Genomic DNA, 22,025 nt, shown 5'->3' with positions numbered 1-22,025 from the left:
AAATCATAGCTAGAAGAGACCTTAGAACATAGTAGAACATAGAAAGTCAGAGCTGGAAAAGGTCTTAGAACAAATATACATAGAAAGTCAGAGCTGGATGAAATCTTAGAACATACATAGAACATTCAAAGTCAGAGCTAGAAGAGACTTTAGAACATAAAAAAGACAGAGCTAGGAAAGATCTTTGAACTTAGAATGTCAGAGCTGAAAGGGACCTTAGAACAAACATAAAACATAAAATGTCAGCTGGGAAAAAAATCTTTGAACAAAGAATATCAGCGCTAGAAGAGACTTTAGAACATAAAAATATTAGACCTAAAAGAAAATTTAGAATATAGAATATTGGATCTGGAAAGGGCTTTAGTACATAGGATGTGGAAGTTTAATGCTGAAAAAGGTCTTAGAATATGGGGTGTTCTAGAAGAGACCTTTGAACATAGAATGCCAGAACTGGAAAGAACTTTAGAGTATAAATTGTGGTAAATCTGAGCTACAAGGGGACTTAGAACAAAGCTGTTATACCTGGAAAGGATTTGAGAAAACATGTAGTACAAACCCAACCTCTTATACGTAAAGAAATTAAGACTTAGAAAAAGGGGAGTGATTTGTGCAAGGCTGTTTATCAATTTTCTAACAGAGTCCGGATTAGAGAGAAGGTCGGTCTTCTAGGCCAGAGCTAACTCCTGGGAGGGGACTATACAGCTCTAATACCCTACGACACACTGAGATCCCATGCTGGCCCCCACTGCGTCAATCTCTCCTGGAGAGAGACCTAGATCTCTTCTCCTTCCAAGGATATCCCAAAAAAGTAATTTTTACTTTAAAAAAAATGGCAAAATGCCATTCCAAGGAGTAGCCAGTTTCCCGGGTAACTTCTTAGAATTATTTAAAATGGATGAGCTGCTGAATGACCTTATAATGAGGTTTCCTTGTTATTCATTAACAGTATTTTTAGGAAATCGAATAGTCCAGGTGTTGTCCTAAGGAGGATTCCCATTATCAATGCTTTGTGCAAATTACTTTAGTCCATGGGTGCCATCAGTCTATGAAAGCAGAGAAAGATGTCTTTCCTGTCTCTACTACTCTCCAACCATTGTCATCCCAGGACAAAACAGATAACTGTCAAGGAAGCCTGGAGACAAAGTGAGACTCCTCCTCTTCCTCTTTAGAAGACCCCATGGGACAGGATTCCTTTATAGTTGCCCAAGGGTCCAAATATCTTGACTCCGCACTGGAAGCTTATTCAGAACCAGCGATCTGACCTGGTCTCTCAAAAAAACTAAGGAGTATCTTGAGCTATATTAAATAAAAATTGTAGCTGTAGTGAGGTGTGTGATCATCCTCCCACCCTGTACCCTGGACAGAGACAGCTGGAATTTTGTGGGTAGATTTGGCTGTTGCGGTTTTGGAAGGGCTTCATCAAGCCCAAATGTATCCGGGAGGGCCAAAATTAACGAAGTAAAACTGAATAAGAATAAATCCCAAGTTCTACCCCTGGGTTCAAAATTTCAAGAAGAGAATGAAGGAAGTGATGACATAAGAGTTTGTCTGAAGAAATCTTGGTTGTAGGAGCTGACCCTGCAGAGTGGGCAATTAGCAGACCAAATCTCAATCTACGTCAACATGGCAGCCGAGTCAAAGATGGCAGCAAGCTGCCATGGTCATAGGGTGAATGAAGAAGAACAGTCTACAGAACTAGGACTCTTGGTACTCTGCCCTACTTAAACCATGTGTTCAGTTCTGGCACTACAATTTGGGAAGAATTTTGACAAACTAAATCATTACCAAAGAAGGCAGCTACAGTGTTGAAAGGGCTATAGACCATGTCATGTGAGAATCAGTTGAAATAATTGGGGAAAAAGAAGCGTTGAGCAGGGAGGAGGAAAGATGATGACTCTCTTTAAGTACGGGAAGACATATCTTTTAGTTAGCCCCAGAAAGCAGAAATGGCAACTCTGGGTGAAGTTGTAGGGAAGTACATTTCTGCCTGATGTCAGGGAAAGCGTCTTCACAGTGGGAGCTGTCCACAAAATGGGCTGGGCAGCTTTGGGAGGTAATGAATTACCAGTCACTGAGTCTTCAAGTGAGAAGTAGATGTAAGAGAGGGGCTGTATGCTTAGATCCATATTGGATGTGATGGCTTTTGAGGCTCCTCCCAAATCTGAGAGTTCCAAGCAGCATTAATTCAGTGATTCTAGTCTTCTCCCCTCTCACAAAGGCCCCTGCAATCACTAACTCCCAGCACTCCTCCCCGTGGCCTCCTATCTTCTTCATGACTCTTTGATGTTTTGCTAAAAAGCAAAAGGCAGAGAGAACAATTTGCTCATTATTATTTTCTCTAAGATCAGCTGAACAACTGGGAGTTTAGAGTGCGGTGAGTGTGGGGAAGGGGAATAAAAAGAAGATTGAGACCTGGGGGGCTACTCGGAGACTAAGAAGCTCAGCAAAGAGAAAGCCTAGGGTGGTCTCTGACACAGCCAAATGAGTCAGGGACACAGGAGATGCCCCGTGAAATCTTTATGGTAAAGCCCTTCTCATCTACAGCAAGGTTGGGCGACCACCTACCCGAGGGGTTTCAGGAAGACCAGGAAAGCCTCCCCCTGCCAAGAAACTTCTTCCCAAATGACCCATCACAGTCTCTGGAATCCCACCTGCATGCTTATGGGTAATTATTTATCCATGCCAACCTCTCTCCCCTCCCCACCCAAGGGACCCATTCAATTTTACATTCCTGAGAGGAAATGAGCTTTCTTCCCATAAAAGGAAGAGACCGGAGTCTCTCAAAGGGAATGGAAGGACTTGCAAATATTGGGGGAGGAGTGGAGGAGAAGTCGATCCATCATCAAGCATATATCAAGCACTTACTATGTGCCAAGCATCACGCTAAACCCTGAAACACAAAGAAAGGCAGAACCAGTCCCTAACCTCCAAGGACTCCCAGTCCAATGGGACCCTTTTGGCATGGAGGGGACCTACCACATATAAATGCTAAATACATACAAAAGAAACACAGAAAAGATGAATGGAACCTTGGAGGAGAAGGCTCTAGCCTAATTTAGGAGCACAGGAAAGACCTTTGAGTCAAGCATTAAAGGAAGCCAAGGAGTCTATCAGGGGGAGGTGAAGGAAGAAGGTACCCCAGTCATTGCAAAGGCATGAGGTTAAGAAATGAAGTGTCCTGTGCAAGGGGCACCAGATAGGCTAAAAAGCTGGAGTTCAGGGAGGGGAGGAACGTGTAAAAAGAGGTAGAAAAGGGCAAGTTGTTTAAGTATGCCAGAGGATTTTATATTCAATCCCGGAGGTAATAGGGAGCTATTGAAGTTTAAGTAGCATGAAATGATCAGATCTATGAGACAAACAGCCTTCTGCCTATTCTTACCAATGTTGGGACCAGCCCACTGGTGCCCCTGAGGGCCAAGGATAGACAATGAGAAAAGAGACATTTAGGAGAACCCTGTGTTTAAAACTAGGAGGTTTCCATTTGGAACTCCTCTTTTTTAACTTTGCCATCGAACTTCTGTAAGCCTCAGTTTCCTCATCTAGAAAATGGAATGCTTGGACTAGATCATTTCTAAGATCCTTTTTTTCTAGCTCTGAGAATATATGTTTTAGATTGTCTTTCAATTTTGACATTCTGTGTTCTAGAGTATAAAGGCCTTTCCAGTGCAAAGAATATTTACTTTGGAATCAGATCACCTGGATTCAAATTCTTTTAGGCAAGACCCATAACATCCCGTGCCTTAGTCTGGTCATCCATAAAATAAGGGCATTTAACTAAATATGTTCCAAAGTCTCTTCTAGCTCTAAGACTATGATACCCATCTGGAAATGCTATGATTCAGTGTAACACTGAAATAAAGATTAAACTTGGACCAGGTGCTAAGATAGACAGCTTGCTCCCAAGGGGGCCTCTCTCAGTCCATACAAATCTCTCTCCCACCTTGATAATCCCATCAGTTACATTTCACCCACCAAGAACAATGGTGTCACTTCAATGTCCTCCTGGGGAAACAACTGTAGTGTCCTGTGAGGTGATCTTCATTCTCATTCTCCCTCTTCCCTCCCTCTTCTCCTCCCTTCTCTTCTTCCCTCCCTCCCTTGATCCTCCTCTTTCTCCTCTTCCTTTTCCTTCTCCTCCTCTTTCTTCTTTTTCTTTTTCTCCTCCTCCTCCTCCTCCTCCTCCTCTTTTTCCTCTTCCTCCTCCTCCTCCTCCTCCTCCTCTTTTTCCTTCTCTTCCTCTTCTTTCTCCTTCTCCTCTTCCTCTTTTTCCTTCTCTTCCTCTTCTTTCTCCTTCTCCTCCTCTTTCTTCTCCTCCTTTTCCTCCTCCTTCTCCTCCTCCTCCTCTTCCTCTTCCTCTTCTTCCTCCTCTCCCCTGTCTGTCTCTCTCTTTCTGTATCTGTCTCTGTCTCTCCTTCCTTCCTCTTTCTCCCTCTCATTCTCTCACCTACTCCTGCTCACTCTCTCCTCTCTCTTTTCTTCTTCCTCTCCTCTCTTCTTTTTCTGTCCATTTCTCACCCCTTCTCTGTTTCTATCTCTCAATAATACACATGGACAACCTGGACTGCCTGAGGCAGGCTTCCTCCCCTTCCTCCCTTTGCAGTAGCTTCCCGATCCCACTTTGGCTTGGCTTCTCTTCCGCTTTCCCTTCCACTCCAAGCAACTAGAGTTGGTTTGACTCCATGAGGCCCGTGTTCTCTCCTCCACTAAATGCTAGAGATAGTGAAAGACAAATCAAGCTGCTGCCTTTGGAATCTTTCAAAACCCCTCCTGTATTTTCTCAAGGTCATGAGCCCTTAGGTCATAAACCTGCAAAGTTAATGGATTCAAAGAGATCTATAGAATGGCAGTGATGGGTGGATCATTAGAGGTCATCTGACCTTCATTTTACAGAAAACTGAGACCCAGAGGAAAGATCTTCATAAGATTTTGAGCTGAAAAAACTTTAAAGAAACTCTAACTCAGATTTTTTTAGTTTATCAATGAAGCCCAAAGAGGGTAGGAACTCAAACAAAAGTTCCAAGAACTAAATACAGAGCCAAGATTATTCCTTAAGTCTTCTGACTCCCGACCCGCAGAGCAACTCACTAGAGCTTTCTGCCTTTTACTCTTTGGTCATCTTCACATAAGAATTCTTTTCAAGGTCATCCTTCTGTACTTCTCAGACAAGAAACTCCCTCTTTGGAAAGCTTTCCCTCCCTCCTTTCTTCAATCAAATTGAAGATCAAATAAGATAATATAAGCAAACTTTAAAGCACTAGATAAATATTAGCCATCATTATTATTTGTCAAATGTAGCGGGTCTGCCCCTGTTTTAAGCAAACTTGATAAATGACCAAGTCCAGATATAAACCAAATATAAATTGTTAAAGGAATTGTTTGTATTATGAAATGATTCAAGCTCTGAATGAGATTCAGTTTACACTATTTCAATTTACAAAATTTCAGCTTTGCTTAGGACACTATTACCAGACATGACCTTAGAAAATCATCAAGCCAGATAGTTATAAGTGAAAAAAAGTCATAGCTCCATTTTACAGATGAAAAAACTAAGCCCCAGAGTCTCACAGACACTACTGTGGATGGCCAACTAGGGATTTAAACTGTCTTTGACTCCATGTGCACTGGGCTACACTGATGCACGGCTGGGATCATGGCCATTCCTGCTGCATAAAATAAGCCCTCCCTCCACCCCATGCCTCAGCTTCTTGACGTTATTCTGTGTTAGCACAAAAGTCCTTCTCAGCTGCTACAGAGATCTCAGTCATGTGCCTGCTGCCCTCCCAGTATCCTCACATCTCACCATCCCGGATCTCTAGGGTCTTCTACTCATTTCCCTCAGCTCCCCTAGTCTCTCTCCCTTAGAGCTCAGCTCCCTCTTTCCATTTTTCTTTGTAGTGAGAGACTATACCAATAGCCTCTTACTATCCAGTTCAATTCACTGTCCCAGACATTCTTAAGCTATTGTTCATTTCAAGTGTCTTCAGAGATAATCATTAAAAGAAAATTTTTTAAAGAAACCCAATAGACTGGTGATTGGCTGACAGAATAAAGCAGGCAGTAGCTACGCTAACTGCTATGCCGCTTCCCTTACCCAGAGCCCAGATTCCCTCGGACCCCTCTCTCCCATTCCTACCTATGGCTTTTTCTCCTAAGCTGGCCTGCACCAGCCATACAGACCCCACTCTGTCTTTCTCCTATGCTCCCTGTCCATTCTAAATCCCTTCCAAGGGAAGGCCTAAAGGCCTTATCTGACCAAATCCATCCATTAGCCAATAGTGGCTCTCTGCTTTGGGGGAAGCTTTTTTTGTGGGGGAAGAAAAACCGAACTGCATTCTCCTCAATATCTCCAATCTAATCTGTTTACTTTTACCAATTATTTCAAATCTAAAAAAGCACCTACTATGTGTTCAATCTTGTTCTAGTCACTGTGGGAGAAACAAGAAGACAGTCTTTGCCCTTGATGACCTCTCAATCTGATTGGGGAAGCCAGAAATATATATACTGAACAATTAGAAAACAATTCCATTCAATTTGATTCAGTTAGGCTTATATTATGTATAATAAATAAGTAAATTGAGTGGTTTTTCATATATGAAGCTGAAATTTGTTTCCCTATAACTTTCAATTTAGTTTAATAAGCATTTATTGAGCACCTCTTATGTGCCAGAGATAAAAGAACCAAAAGGAGACATTCCCTCCCTTCGTGAAGCACTCCCCCCCTCAGTTGTTTCTTTATATTCCATCTGGGGTCAAATAAAAGCAAGCTGACCCCCTCTTTTGTGGGATAGCCCTTCAAATACTGGCATCTTAAAACTCTTGGTGTAGTTCTAAGTTTAACTGTGATATGCAATGCTTAAAACTGCACCAAGACTTTGGGGACACCTTGTACTTAAAGTCAGATATCAAGTCTCCCCCTAGAAGTCTTTTCTTCTGAAAAAAAATGCCCTGTTCTTCATGCTATCTTCATGTTGCATGGTTTTGCATTTCCATCCGTATTTTCCTAGATGCCCTCCAATTTATGTCTTTCCTAAAATATGGCAGCAGAATCGGTCACAGGAAACTATATTCTACATGCATAAGGTCTGATCCAGCTAGAAGCCAGAGGCCAGACATGCTCCTTTTTTATTCTGAACATTGTGACTTTATTCATACAATCTCAGGTCAAATTAGTCCGTCTGGTCACCACATCACACTGATACCTATTATTGAATTTGCAGAGCACCAAACACACCTTTCCATATTTTCACATGAATTGTTGCCTAACTGTGTACCATCCCTCCTTATTTTAGCCTAAATATAAGGTGTTCATTATCCCAGTTTGGTTTTATCTTCTTGGATAAGTGTCCTAGTCTATTGGGATCTCGTTTTGGACTTCATTTGTGCCTTCTAGTGTAAGGAAGTAATATGGCGGCCCAGGAAAAAATGGGCAGATTTGGAATCTCGGATACTGGGCTCTCCAACCTTATTGCCTACCACTTCCCCATATAAATCCTCTACACCAGCCAGGCTGACCTTCTCACTGCTCCTCGCCCTAATTTCTTCTCCCAGTAATTCTTGCCTCAATGCCCTGTTCAACTCATTCTCCTCTATGAGAAAGCTCTTCTTTGGAGGATTATAGGGATAGAATGAAATATGCATCACCAGCATGGTCAATGGTTTTGCTTATACATCTTGTATTTTTGTTGTTGTTGTTATTCCTATTGAAATAGGAATGAGTATGGAAATAGGTAGTGGGGTATTGGAAATTTTAAAAATTAAAAAAAAAGTTTTCTATCCCTTCTTTCCCAAAGAAATAAGACCAGAGAGTGACAGACTCAAACCCTAGTTCAGCTCCTTGCTAATGGTGGTATATTGACCGAGTCCTTTCTATGTCCTGGGACTCAATTTCCTCATCTGTAAATTGATGGCTTCAAAATAGATCGCTTGTAAAGTGCCTTTCAATTCTAAATCTTATGATTGTCCCTTCCCCATGTCTTCAAAGTTCATATTAAGTTTCACCTTTTCCATGAAATCTTCCTTGGTTGACCCAACTCAATCTAGAATCTCTTCCTCCTATGAAGGTCCTCCCTTACCTGGCCTTAGCACTCAAAGCCAGTCTTGTGAGTTATCTTTACATGTATGTTAGTATTTTCTCCCCAGCTGGATTGGAGGCTTTCTAAAGGCAGGAGACCTTCCACTTATATTTCCCTCAGAGAATCCAAAATGCTCAGGGATCTGCTGAAAGGAGAGCTTCTAACAATGTCCACGTGAAATCTTAGGACAGTCACATGAGCTTCCAAAGCCAGGGAAGGAAAGAAAGCACGGACCGTGAGTCCTTCCAGAGAACTGGAACCCTAGACATGGAACCCTAAGTACTGGGCTCCTGGATGGGTATAGGTCAACTCTCTGGCTGTAAACTGCCCAAACCTACAAGTCAAGTAAAATACACAAGGTTGAACCCCGAACGGAACTGGAGTACAAAAAGTTCAGGATTTAAATTCATCCTCGGTACATGAACCGAGAGAGGGAAAAGACAAAAAGATAAGTCTATGAATTGTTTTCTTTGGGAAAAGTTAAGCAACGAGACTATATGTATATTGTTTCCATTACAGGAAAAAAGCAATAAAATGATCTAGCTGTATATTGTTTTCACTAGAGAAATAAGATAGTAGAGTGATCGGTGTATTTTTTCAATTGAAGAGATAAGATAGTTGGGTTGGTTATGTATTGTTTCCACTGGAGGATATAAACTCCTTTAAAGTGACACAGTTTAATTTATGCCTTGTTAAGAGCATGCTCTGGAAGCACTCTCCCAAATCCGACTGCTACGAACAGACCGGATCCCCAACACATAGCTGCCTCTTATCTCCATCTTAGCTCTAGAGCTAACCCAAAGGGTTTAAGAGGGTAGTGACTTTTCTAAACTATAGCTTATAAACCCTTATCAGTTAATATTAATTATTCAGTTAGATTTAATTAACTTTTAGAAAATGGTATCTACCAAGGTGGCCTCGTACAAATAATTGATACAGCACACACGCACACTCTCACACACACACACATATACACACACACGCACACACACACACACTCACACACACGCACCCACACACACATACTCACACATACACACTCATACACACACACTCACTCACACACACACACTCACACTCACACACACACTCACACACACATACACACACACACACACACACACACACACACACACACACACACACTGCCATACACAGAATCCAGAGGGCAGTAGGTTTAAGTTTAAAGCATATGAGGTAAAGGAATTTTTTCCTTTTTTCCCCTGTTTGGGGTTCCCATGAATTTCACCCTGGGCATGGGATAGCTTCTCTGTTGATCTCCTTGTGGAATCTGAAAGCAGCTTTTTCTCAGTAATTTGTCCTCGCTCCCAAGACAGCCATCAGGTCGAGGATTTCTGGGACAAAACTGGTATTAGGATGTTGATGACAAGTCAACTTTGTGAAGTTTGCAAGGCCCTTCTCTGAGCAAGAGGCAGGGGAGAGGAAAGGGGGTGAGGGTTCTCTCCCCCAACAGTTCTTTCTCAAAGGCTGGGTTCCAGGCTCTCAAAGAGGTTTACTGGTTTTATACCCCACGGGGGAGGACTAAATCCCTCAACTAATCAGAACAGATTTCCTGCCAAACCTAGCTGAAACCCTTTGGATGGATTCAATGGAGGTGTTTAGGCTTGTTCACACCTAGTTCACACTTATGATTGATTCAGCAGAGGTGTGCTTTCACATGATAAAGGAATGGGGCTAAGTGGGGCAAAGTGAGTGCCTGACTTCCCCACTCTTGAACCTGTATTCCCAGGGTTTTAGCACCGAGCCTGGCAGCAAGTAGGTAAATGCTTGTTGAATTGAATTGAACCGGGTGCACAGGGACAGAGGAGCACATTTGTCTGCATATTGTTTTCGTTGGAGAAACAAGTCAACAGAGTGGTCTGTGTATTGTTTCTATCAGAAAAGTAGGACAGTGGGGTGGCTTATGCATCGACTCAGTGGGAGAAATAAGGCAGCAGTGTGGCTTCGATGTGGACACAGTTCTGCCTCTAATCCTAACTCAAAGATAACGGGCTGGTTCTAGATCTTCCTGAAAAAGAAAGAGTCGCTCCCCAGTTCTCTCCCTCCTCCCCTTTCTCCCTCTGTCTGTCTCTCCCTGGCTCCCTCCCTCCCTCTCTTTGTCTCTATCTCTCTGTCTGTCTCTCTCTGTCTGTCTCTGTTTCCCTCTCTTTCTCTCTCTCTGTCTCTCTCTCTCTCTCTCTCTCTCTCTCTCTCTCACACACACACACACACACACACACACACACACACACACACACGGACTTCTCATCTCCCCCAGCTCTTTGAAAAGGACATACCGTAGTCACCCCCATTGCACAGATGGGAAACTGAGGTATAGAACAGGGAAAGGGCGACTTGGGGGCGGAGAGACGCCCATGGCCACATCGTGCGTCAGTCCTGGCACTGGGAATAGCAGCTCCCCACACACCCCTCCTCTCCCCGAGAGCCAGGCTGGGCAGCCCAGGGTTTCTGGCTGAGTGGAGTTACGCAGAACCCGTGTCTATTCCTGTCTTGGGTGGTGGGAGGAGTGGGGGAGGGGAGACTTGGGAACAAACTCACAAACAGCACCATGGGGCCTCACGTCTTGGCACGGGAGCAGAGGTGCCGAGGAACTGGAAGGGCTGAGAAATTAATGTCAGTGCTCAGAGCGAAGGAATTAGGCCCAGAGCTTGCGGGGTTCTGCTTAGAACAGCTGGGGGACCCTGGTCAGGGAGATCAAGGCAGGCTGAAGCTGGGGGAGCTAGAGGGGAAGTGTTCTTTCATTCTTCAGAGGGGTGTGTGTGTGAGTGTGTGTGTATGTGCGTGTGAGTGTGAGTGTATCAGTGCGTGTGTAAAGGGTTTATTCTTCCTTGTCCTCCATCACTTCATACAGACTATTCTATCACCCCCTGCTGGACCTAGTCTGACTTTGCAGGAGGGGAGCTGGTTGTGTGTGTGTGTGAGTGTGAGTCTGTGTGTGTGAGTGTGTGTGTGTCTGTGTGTGTGTCTGTGTCTGTGTGTGTGTCTGCATGTGTGAGTGTGTCTATGTGTATGAGTGTGTGAGTGTGTGTGTCTGCATGTGTGTCTGTGAGTGTGTCTCTGTGTGTGTGAGTGCGTGTGTCTGTGTGTCTCTCTGTGTGTGAGTGTGTCTGTGTCTGTGTGTGTGTGTGTGCATGAGTGTGCACATGTACATATATACATACATACACACCACATATGGCCAGTCCAGTACAAAACATTTTTCCATCTACCAAAACTGCTTGCCCAAGGGGTTTCCAACTCATCCCATCACTCATAGATATTAGAGTAGCAGAAAAATAAGTCTATCTTCCATTCATTCTCTCAGAACTGCAGAGATGGGGAAATTGGGTCTACAAGGAAAGAACGCTGGATTTGGAGGCAGGGGCTATGGATTCAAATTCTGACTCTGCCATTTATTATCTTTGTTTATTTGTATTTATTAACTTACCGAGGTAAGTTTAAGTAAATCCCTTCCCCTCTATGGGTCTTAGATGTTTACACATTTGCAACCCAAAGGGACTGCATTAGATAATCTCTAAGATCTCTTTCAGGTATAAACCAAATAACAACAGCAGCATTTATATAGAGTTTCACAGTTTGTGAAGTTTTTTACAAAAATCTCATGGGATCCTCATATATGCTTGGGAGGTAGATGTTATTATCCCCATTTCACAGATGAATAAACTAAGGTAAGCAATTTACATGCTTGCCCAGGATCATACATCTGTAAATGTATGCAAACCCAGTTCTAATTCCAAGTCCAGCACTCTTTCCACTGAACCACCTGGTTCTGTATGCCTTACTATGATCTTTTGACCCCTGGAGTACAATAAGAGGTTATAGATTGGTGAGGAAGAGTCCTAGGTCAGAGTCCTTGCTCCCTTTCTAATTATATGACTTATATTTCACTTAAATGAGCCTTAGCTTCCTCCTCTGTAAAATGGGACAATAGCTACTCTAAGCCCTGCTTATCTTAAAAGGCTACTATAAATGAGCAAGAGGGCACAAAGTAGTAAGAAAAAGCATTGCTCAGGGCCTGGCTTCAAGTTCTAGTTCAGCAACTTTTCTTCTTTGTGCCTCAGTTTCCTCATCAACAAATAATGGGTGATAACTGTTCCGTTGCTTATTTCACAGGACAATTGGGAGAAAAATTCTTAGTGAATCTGCAAATGCCCGTGAAATGTGAGGTTCTCTTACTTCTGTTTCTCAAATATGAGAAATGATGTGAAAGTGCTTTAAAAAGTAGAAAATTACATTTGTGCAGATACCCTATTATTAAAAAACAAGCTCAGCGTAAGGTGGGTGAGGAGCTGTCCCTTGAGAAGTCCAGAGTGCAGTGTTAATGGATTCCAGATGTTCCATCAATCCAGATGTTCTTAGTACATCTGGTTTCAAGGAGATAAGCAGCATCTTTCACTTTTCCCAGCAAGGAGGGAAGAAAAGAAAAAAAAAAAAAGATGGAGTGGGCTGAGAGACTGTCCGTATTTTAAGATAAACTATAAGGGAGAAAAGAAGGACCAAAGGATCATGGGAATTCAAAGTCGGGAGGGGCTTAAAGATCATTTATTCCAACCCTCTCATTTTACAAAAATGAAAAGTGAGAGCCAGAAAGGGAAAGTGCCCAAGATGATAGAGTAAGGGGCTTCCAACTCAGCTTGGAAGATGGGGTCTCCAACTCAGGCCATCAGACTTCGTCATTCCGGGTGGTTCTAAAGGAGCCGAGAGCCCACACAGCCTAGAAGTTTCGGCCAAAGGTCTTTGCTAGCCCAGAGACCTAGGGAGAAGGACGGAGTGGAGACTAAGCTGTCTGACTCAGTTAGCAAGTTGTGTATCTGGCTACCCAATGGAAACCTGGGTTGGTTCTGAAGGAAAGAGGGATAAGACCCTCCCTTGGAGGGATCGCCACCACTGGGAAACATCCCAAGTAGGAGACCGACCAGCATGAATCCTTCCAAGAACTTGATAATGGTGTGGGCTGGATCATTGTCTGGTGGAGTGACCTTTGAGGTCAGTACTGTGCGTCGGACAGTTCCACAGTGGGAAATCCGGGGCTGATAATGGACTCCTCTGGGTGCACATCTGCTCGCCCCCCCTCGGTCCTTCGCCTGGAGGTGGCACTATGGTCTGAAAGCACCGGGTTTGATGACAAAAGAGGAGCCCCCCAAAGTGCATCTGACACTCAGCTGTGCCGATGCTCTGTGTGGGACTTTGGGGAAATCAGCTTAGCTTTCATTGCAACCAGGAGAGGAGGGCAGAGGGAATTCTTAAATTGTCTTTCACTTCAAGCAGTCTAGGGTATCTCATTCTAAGGTCTTGTGGCCACTGAGGGAGATGGATTAGGGGAGCCGTCTCTGGGATTCTAGGATTTCCCCACCCCAAGTTGCCAGTTTTTCCAGGTTCACTGAGTCCCTCTGCTGGCCTCTGGGTAGAAATGTGAGATCACAGTCAGCCAGAGAGGCTCTGTACTGCCCTCTTCAGGGCTTGTAGACTCCAGGGTCAAGCATCCTATCCACTATTGGGTTTTGAGGTATACCATTAGCAGGAAGCTGAAGTACTTAGGCAGTACTGGGGGAGGGGGAGGGCAGGGCACTCCCTCCAGCCATCCAACCAGAGCTTCCCAAACCCCAATCTCCTTCTGTTCCTCCCTTACCAGTTTTTTCTTCACTAGTGATTTCCTTAGCAGGGGAATGGGGAACCCAAACTCTAGAGGACAGGAAGGGGTCCCTAAAGAAGATCTGAGGAAGGGAGGAGAAAAGTCTCCCAAGGAGACCTTGGGCCTCTGTTTTCCCAACTGTACAATGTATTAAAAAATTAAGCACAGTGCAAGCAGAAGAAGCCTTTCCATGGAGGGGGGAGGAGAGGGAGGGAATGGAAGATTCAGTAAAATAGAGCCACCGAGTGGACAGAGCCCTCTTAGGATTTTAACCTCCCTGCCTCACCACCAGCAGGAGAAGCATCACACACACACACACACACACACACACACACACACACACACACACACACTCCCTCCCTCCCTGCCAAACCTGGGTCTAATAAGGAACACTTGTCTCACACACAGATACTCACTGGTGCAAAGACACATTCAAAGGGAGATGGGCCCAGGGGTATCACAGGGTCTGGGGCTGTATCCCCATAAGTACTTAGAAAAACTGGCCTTGGGAGGGGCAAAGGCCAGGAGCTGCCCAAGGGTTTAGAGGAGGAGGAGGAGGAGATATAAATTTGACTTCTTGATGTGACCTCTCCCCCAACCCTCATCATCATCACCACACACACACACACACACACACACACACACACACACACACACACACACTCACACACTCCCGTCAACCCTTAGGACTTAGAAAATTTTGAGGGTTCCCTGATGTAGTGGAAAGAATCCTGGATTTGGAATCAAGGGCCCTGAATTCTAATCTCGACTCTGACCCTGATTTTAGAAATAAGTCCTTTTCCCCTAAGTCTAAGTTTCCCCAGCTGTAAAAACCGGCGACTTGGACTAGATGAGCCTTAATTAGGGTGCCTTCTAGCTGGGAATTCTCCCATCCTGGGATCCAATCCCTTCGACATTTCTCGCCGCCGGGGTGGGGGTGGGGGGAGTGGCGGAGCCAGCTAGCCCTCACCCACCCTCCAGTTAAGGATACCTAGGCCAAGGGGGGAGGGGGGACGGGAGGGACTCGGTGAGCCTCTCCTCTCCCCCCACCCTCCCGGTGGCTTTGCAGCCGCGCCCCCCTCCCCCGCCCAGCCCCCTCCCTCCGCGTCCCTCCTGCTCCCTCCTTTCCTCCCTCCTGCTCTCCACTAGAGCCCTCGCTGGCTGGCTGAGTCTCGGCAGAGCGCGGACAGCTGGAGCTCGGGCGAGCAGCGGCGGCGGCCGCGGCGACTGCGGGGTGGTAGGCTGCGACTGCAGCCCGAGCCCGAGGCGGAGCCGGAGCCGGAGCCCGAACGGGAGTCGGAAGCAGGGCGGGAGCCGCAGCAGCAGCAGTAGCCGGAGCTCCGGACGCTCCCCGAGGGCCCCTCCCGGGGCGCTCCGTCGGGCCGCGGGGGCCGGCTCCGGGCCGGGCAGGATGCGTCCCCGCTGCCTGCCGGCGGCCGCCCCAGCCCGGTTCGGGATCGGGATCGGGATAGGCAGAGCGCGCGGCCTCGGGCGCGCCCAGCGGGAGCGGGAGCAGGAGCAACGGCCAGCGCCCGAGCAGGAGCCCGAGCGGGGGCGACGTCGGCGGCTGCAGAAGCAGGGACGGCCCCGCAGGGCTCGCTGAAGCCCGGGCCGCCGCCACCACCGCCGCGGGGCCCGGTGCCCTGCGTCCGTTCTGAGCCCGAGCCCCCGGAGCCCGAGCCCAAGCCCCCCAGAGCCTTCGGAGCCGGAGCCCGAGGAGTCCCCGGAGCCCGAGCCGGAGCGCCGGGGCGCGGCTGAAGCGGCCGCCCGGCCTGGGCGCACCAGACCCGCGGGCCACCCCGGGGCACGGCCCCGCGCCGACTCCGCTTCGTGCTGGCCGCAGGCGGCCCCGCTGAGGGTGGACTCGCGGGAAGAGGCGGCGGCGGAGAAGAAGGAGGAGGAGGAGGAGGAGGAGGCGAAGGAGGAGGAGGAGGCGAAAGAGGAGGAGGAGGAGGAGATATAAATTTGACTTCTTGATGTGACCTCTTCCCCAACCCTCATCATCATCACCACACACACACACACACACACACACACACACACACACACACACACACACACACTCACACACTCCCGTCAACCCTTAGGACTTAGAAAATTTTGAGGGTTCCCTGATGTAGTGGAAAGAATCCTGGATTTGGAATCAGGGGCCCTGAATTCTAATCTCGACTCTGACCCTGATTTTAGAAATAAGTCCTTTTCCCCTAAGTCTAAGTTTCCCCAGCTGTAAAAACCGGCGACTTGGACTAGATGAGCCTTAATTAGGGTGCCTTCTAGCTGGGAATTCTCCCATCCTGGGATCCAATCCCTTCGACATTTCTCGCCGCCGGGGTGGGGGTGGGGGGAGTGGCGGAGCCAGCTAGCCCTCACCCACCCTCCAGTTAAGGATACCTAGGCCAAGGGGGGAGGGGGGACGGGAGGGACTCGGTGAGCCTCTCCTCTCCCCCCACCCTCCCGGTGGCTTTGCAGCCGCGCCCCCCTCCCCCGCCCAGCCCCCTCCCTCCGCGTCCCTCCTGCTCCCTCCTTTCCTCCCTCCTGCTCTCCACTAGAGCCCTCGCTGGCTGGCTGAGTCTCGGCAGAGCGCGGACAGCTGGAGCTCGGGCGAGCAGCGGCGGCGGCCGCGGCGACTGCGGGGTGGTAGGCTGCGACTGCAGCCCGAGCCCGAGGCGGAGCCGGAGCCGGAGCCCGAACGGGAGTCGGAAGCAGGGCGGGAGCCGCAGCAGCAGCAGTAGCCGGAGCTCCGGACGCTCCCCGAGGGCCCCTCCCGGGGCGCTCCGTCGGGCCGCGGGGGCCGGCTCCGGGCCGGGCAGGATGCGTCCCCGCTGCCTGCCGGCGGCCGCCCCAGCCCGGTTCGGGATCGGGATCGGGATAGGCAGAGCGCGCGGCCTCGGGCGCGCCCAGCGGGAGCGGGAGCAGGAGCAACGGCCAGCGCCCGAGCAGGAGCCCGAGCGGGGGCGACGTCGGCGGCTGCAGAAGCAGGGACGGCCCCGCAGGGCTCGCTGAAGCCCGAGCCGCCGCCACCACCGCCGCGGGGCCCGGTGCCCTGCGTCCGTTCTGAGCCCGAGCCCCCGGAGCCCGAGCCCAAGCCCCCCAGAGCCTTCGGAGCCGGAGCCCGAGGAGTCCCCGGAGCCCGAGCCGGAGCGCCGGGGCGCGGCTGAAGCGGCCGCCCGGCCTGGGCGCACCAGACCCGCGGGCCACCCCGGGCACGGCCCCGCGCCGACTCCGCTTCGTGCTGGCCGCAGGCGGCCCCGCTGAGGGTGGACTCGCGGGAAGAGGCGGCGGCGGAGAAGGAGGAGGAGGAGGAGGAGGCGAAGGAGGAGGAGGAGGCGAAAGAGGAGGAGGAGGAGGAGGAGGAGGAGGGGGCTGGGGCTGGGGGGAGACATGCGATTGGTGACCGAGGCTGGCGGACGGACGGCGAGCAAGAGATGCAGGTGAGCGGTGGCCGGCCACGGGTTCCAGCCCAGCCCCGGGATGGAGGACGGGCGGGCGCCGAGACAGAGAGAGAGCGAGCTAGCGAGAGGAAAGGAGGAGAGAGCGGGGAGCTCCTGAGGGGCCGGCCCTCCTGGAGGGCAGCCCGCAAGCAAGACAGGCTCCGCCCGGGGGGGGAACGGGGCGCTCCTCTCCTTCCCACCGCGGACCTTTGCCAAGGCCTGAAGCTGCCGTTCCCTTCACCCCCTCACTAGCCCCACCAAATACCCCAAGCTAGGTTGGCAGCGCCCCCCTCCTGGTCCCCCAGAGCTTGCTCGGCAAAGCTGGGCAGAACAGGGCTGTGCCCCCAACGCCTTCCCCTTCTTCCTCTTCTCCCCACAAGGTGGACTCCACTCTTAGCCCTGCTCAGGAGGGGCTCGCCTGCCTCAGCTCCCTCTCGGGCTCGCTGGTGAGAATTTGGAGCCGGGGGCACGGGAGAAGGGGAGGGCACATTCCCCGCAAACTGAGGAGGGGACGGTACCTCGGCATAGGATGATGGAGGCACCGGCCCCATGTCTTAGAGGCTGCTTTTGCTAAATGGGGTGGGGATTGGCAGTACCGCCAAGCGAAAGACCTCTCAGCTGGGGGCACAGGCGGGAGCTGGGGAGCTGAGAGGAGCGAAAGGCCCTCGAGCTCTCCTTGGAATATTCAGTTCTGTCCTGCCCTCTTTTCCCTTCAATCCTCTCCCTCCCACACCCTCCAAAAATAATGGGAAAAAAATCGCAGCGAGAGACTTGGAGCTCGAGGAGCCGAACCGCTCTCTCTCCCTGTGTACCTTTCCCTTCCCAACCCCAGCCCTCGCCTCTGAGACTGGGATTCTCCGCTGTGCCGAATGCCGGATCGCACGAATTTCTAGTCTCGAGCTTACCTTCAGCCTACTCCCCTTTAAGGTACCTCCCTCCCCCAGAGAGCCTCCTCTTGTCTGCTCTGAAGTTGTTTCCCATCCCTCCCCCCATCATTAAGCTAACCTCTGCCTCCTTCCCCTCCTGCAGCCCTAGCCTCGGCCCTCACTGTACCCCTCTGCGAGCTGGGGATTTTTGAGGGCCAGCCGCAGGCACAGAGCTTCCCAGGGGGGATCGGGACACTTCCTTCCTCTCCACAAAGGTTTCCAGGACCAGCACCACCGTTCCTTCCACCCACCCATTCCCCAGCCAAAGCTCCCTTCCCGGGTTCCTCTGCCTATCAGTTAGCCTGTGCTGAGAGCCAGTGGCGTGTACTAGATACACAACCAAAAACGGAATTAAAAAGAGACCTCTGCCTTAATGTCCCTCTCTCCCTAGCCTAAAAGGCTGCCTTCTCCTCAGACAGCATCCTCTTGGGAAGAGAAGCCTGCCCTGCCCGGGTACCTGGCCCCTTGCAAGCTCCTGCTTTCTGGACCTCACCCCCTGCCCGCTCCAATCTAGAAGTTTGGGAAAGATGTCTGAGAATTAAGGGCTAGGTGGGAAGGGAGAAAGAGGGAAAGAGGAAATGAGACTGGGAAGGGGGAAAGTCTGGGTGAAGGCAGAGGCTGGGAAGAAAAGAATGAAGAGAGAACTCCTGGGAGCTACCCTGGCCCCTGTTAGGGAAAGAGGAATTGTTCTCCCTGGAGCTTTTGTCCTTCTAGTAATGACTTCTCCTTGTCCCAACATCTGTCTGCCCCAGTTTCCATGCTGGAGGCAAAAGAAGTGGGGGTGAGACAGCTACCTAGCACAATGTCTTCTTCCCCTATCCCCTTGGAAACTGCTGTCTCTGTTCCCCCATTTTCCTGGTTCACTTCCTCCTCTCCCCCATACATATCTTGTGTGAGCTGGGGACTGGGATTACCCCCTTCTTCCATCATTCTACACCCTCAACAGCATGATTGATTCTGGGGCCATTCAGGACTGAGTGACCACGGGCTCCCTAAATCCCAGCTACAATAGTGGGGAAAGTTAGGGAGATAGGAGCAGGAAATCCCAGTCAGGATCAGGGGGAAGAAGCTGGCTTTCCCCACTCGGGGCGGTCCCAAGCCTAGTCTCTGGGGGCTTTAAGGCTGCGGGATTCTTCTCATTGTTCTCCCCAGTCCCTCAGTCCACCGCTGGGGGAGGGAGGGAGCCTTCTCTGCCATGACCAGGAGGTGCCTCTCCCTTGCCAGTCCCTCTTTCCCCATCCAGTCCTTTTAATCAAGTCGGTCCCCTCTGTCAGAGACAGAAAGATTCGGGGTACTTCAGGCTTCCTCAATTCCCCTTTCTCATCTTCCAGCAACCAGAATGAGACCATGAGGGACTGAGATTAAACCTCCTGACCCTACATGGGTGGTAGGAAAGGAAACGGGGGTTCCCTGGGACTGGCCACAGCCACAAGCTCCCTGCAAATGTCATCTCCAGCAAGCTCCTTGTTCTGGGCACACACCCACACTCAGCGGCTCCCTAATTTTCCCCAGTCCTCAGGCCCCATCCAGAGCCATGAATTCTGCTGTAGTTCCTCAGGGCCCTTAGTCTCCCCTTTTTCATCTTGGGTGCCCCTCTGCCCACCCCGACCCCTGTGTCTTTCCCACATTTCCTAGGACTCCTGTATTAGCCTTTCACTAATAGGAATGGAGAGGTCAGAGTAGTTCTGTCCACCTGGTGCTTGAGGGGACCTCCTCTAGGCCTGGAGTGCAATGGGGGCAGTGGGAAGCTTCACTCCCCCAGATTCCCCAGGGGCGGGGACCGGGGTGGGTGAGGCAGACCTTCCCTGGCCGGCTTTGTCCTTGCTGCCTGGTGAAAGGGGTGGATGGATTATGTACTTGTTTGTTTGTTTGTTTGGGGGGGCAAGGAGCTGGATGAAGTCAAGCATTCAGAGACGTGTGAATGTGCTCCTGACATACCTATTAAGGATGCTTGGGCAGGAGTCAGCCCCGACCCTTCCCCTGCCAATGCTAGGAGAGGCTGGTCCCGGCTCCCTCCTAGGCAGATCCTCCCCCAAGGACCAGAAAAGGGGGACTCTCCTAAGGGAGCAGCAATAAGGGCATGAGGCAGTGAGGGAGATTGTTCGGTCCTTGCCTGCTCCTCAGGGGCAGAGCTGAGGGGCTGAGGGGACACATCCCACCCCCTCCAACAACCTGTACACACACACACACACACACACACACACACACACACACACACAGTCTCTCTCTCTCTCTGAACTTGGGGAAGGGGGAATCACTCCTGATCTTAGGACCTTTTTTAAGGACATGTTTAGAGAAGGGGAACGGTCTTCCAGGGGAGGGAGCCCCGCCGGCTCATTGAGAGCGACAGCTGAATAAATCTGGAGTCTAACCTAGTATTTGGCCGCCCCCGGCCCCGGCCAGGGAGAGCCTGTCTCCGTCCCCCTTCTTAAGGACAGGGGTGAAGGGAAAATATTCCAGACAGCAAAGGATAGGCTCCCTCCCGCCAGCCCTGACTCCTCCTTTCTTCTCTGACACTAGGTGTCATCCCCAAATACAGCTCTTCTGAAAAGGGCACTCGCGCTGCCTCTACGCGGGAGAGAGCCCACAAACCCTTATTCCCAAGCAGCCCCTCTCTAGCCAACCCCTAGCACCTGTGAGCGTGGCAGCTGCGTCTAATCTACTACTGCCCTCTAGGGGCCTGCCTGGGTAGTTAATGCTTATAGACAGGAAAACAAGTCAGTGGGATGGCCTCCTTTTCCAGCAAAGAAGTGGGTTATGGGATGGTTTGCGGGCTGTCTCTAATGGAGGGATTAAATGGAGGAACTGGCCTTGGGGGCCCGTGTATTTTCAGCAGGTAATCGAGGAAGAAGGATTTCCATTGGATAAATAAGGCAGTGGAATGGCGTGAATGTCTTCAGCAGAGAAAAATAGGAAGTGGGATGGTGATCTCTGATGTTTCTATTGGAGAAATGAGGTAGTGAGATGGTCTGTGTTTTTTCAGCAGAGAATTGTGGGAGTGAAAAGGTCAGCATTTTCAGGAGGGAAATAGTAGTAAGAATGATAATATTCATATTTACATAGTGTTTTAAAGTTTTCAGAGTGTTTTCCCCACAACCATTTAAAAAAGTATCCTTGTGCCCATTTTAGAGCTAAGGAAACGGAGATGCAAAGGTATGTGGGGAGTGATTTACCTCTCACACAACTAGTAAGTTTGGGATGCAAGATTCTTTTCATGGCTCTGGAAGCTTCCATTGCAGAAATGTATTGATAGGATGGTTTGTAGTCTTTCCATTGGTGGGATGAGGGAGTGGGAGGGTCCACTCATCATTTTTACCCGTCTAAGATGGTGAGTATCAGGTCCTTTAGAAAGAAAAGGCCTCTCCCAAAGCAAGCAGAAAAAAAATTAAGGGAGGGAGATGGGTTCAGTCCCCTTCCTCTCTCCATCCACGAGAAGTAAAATGACAGTTTATGCAGCTGAATGGACCTGGAAAAGTCATACTACCTCTTTCAATAGTAGTGTCCTCCTCTATAAAACGAGGCCTCTTTCCCCACTGGAAACTGGGGTTCCATCCCTGCAATCTCCCTGACTCTAATTAACTGAGTCTATGCTGTCCCAGTGTCTCCCCCACCTCTTCTCCTGCTCTTCTTTCATTTTGTCTTTCCTATTTAGAGGGTAAGCTTCTTGAGGGCAGGAATTGTCTCATTCACTTGACTCTGAGGTCCCCAAATGAGCTCAATTCTCGACACACAGCAAGTCTTTAATAAAAGCTTAGTCTCCATCCCACTTCTGAGATAACCTATACTCTCTCTTGCCAACAAAATCAAGTCTTCCCTCATGGGTCTTGCATTAGGGAGCCTCCGAAATCTGGCTCTCTACAACTCACCCTACTTTCCCTTTCTCTCCATCTCACCTCTTTCTCAAATTAGAATATTCTCACACCCGTTCCCTATCCTACCCCCA

General features: G+C 49.5%; 1 protein-coding gene across 4 annotated transcripts in view; it reads left to right on the top strand.

Annotated features, from left to right (window-relative positions):
* The window catches only part of LINGO1 (leucine rich repeat and Ig domain containing 1), a 506,273-nt gene that overhangs the window by 437,703 nt on the left and 46,545 nt on the right, over positions 1-22,025 (top strand). Inside the window, exon 1 of one of the 4 annotated variants that reach the window (XM_051982520.1) lies at positions 17,078-17,156. The exons of the other annotated variants lie outside the window; for them this stretch is intronic. Within the exon in view, the coding sequence (XP_051838480.1) occupies positions 17,151-17,156 (6 nt within the window). The 5' untranslated portion in view covers positions 17,078-17,150. Of the gene's footprint in view, positions 1-17,077; positions 17,157-22,025 lie in introns of those variants that run through there. 4 annotated transcript variants of the gene reach the window in all.

Source organism: Antechinus flavipes, chromosome 2, assembly GCF_016432865.1.
Source record: "Antechinus flavipes isolate AdamAnt ecotype Samford, QLD, Australia chromosome 2, AdamAnt_v2, whole genome shotgun sequence".
Lineage (NCBI taxonomy): Eukaryota > Metazoa > Chordata > Mammalia > Dasyuromorphia > Dasyuridae > Antechinus > Antechinus flavipes.
Note: the sequence above shows the minus strand (reverse complement) of the source record. Positions and strands in the feature narration are given on the sequence as shown.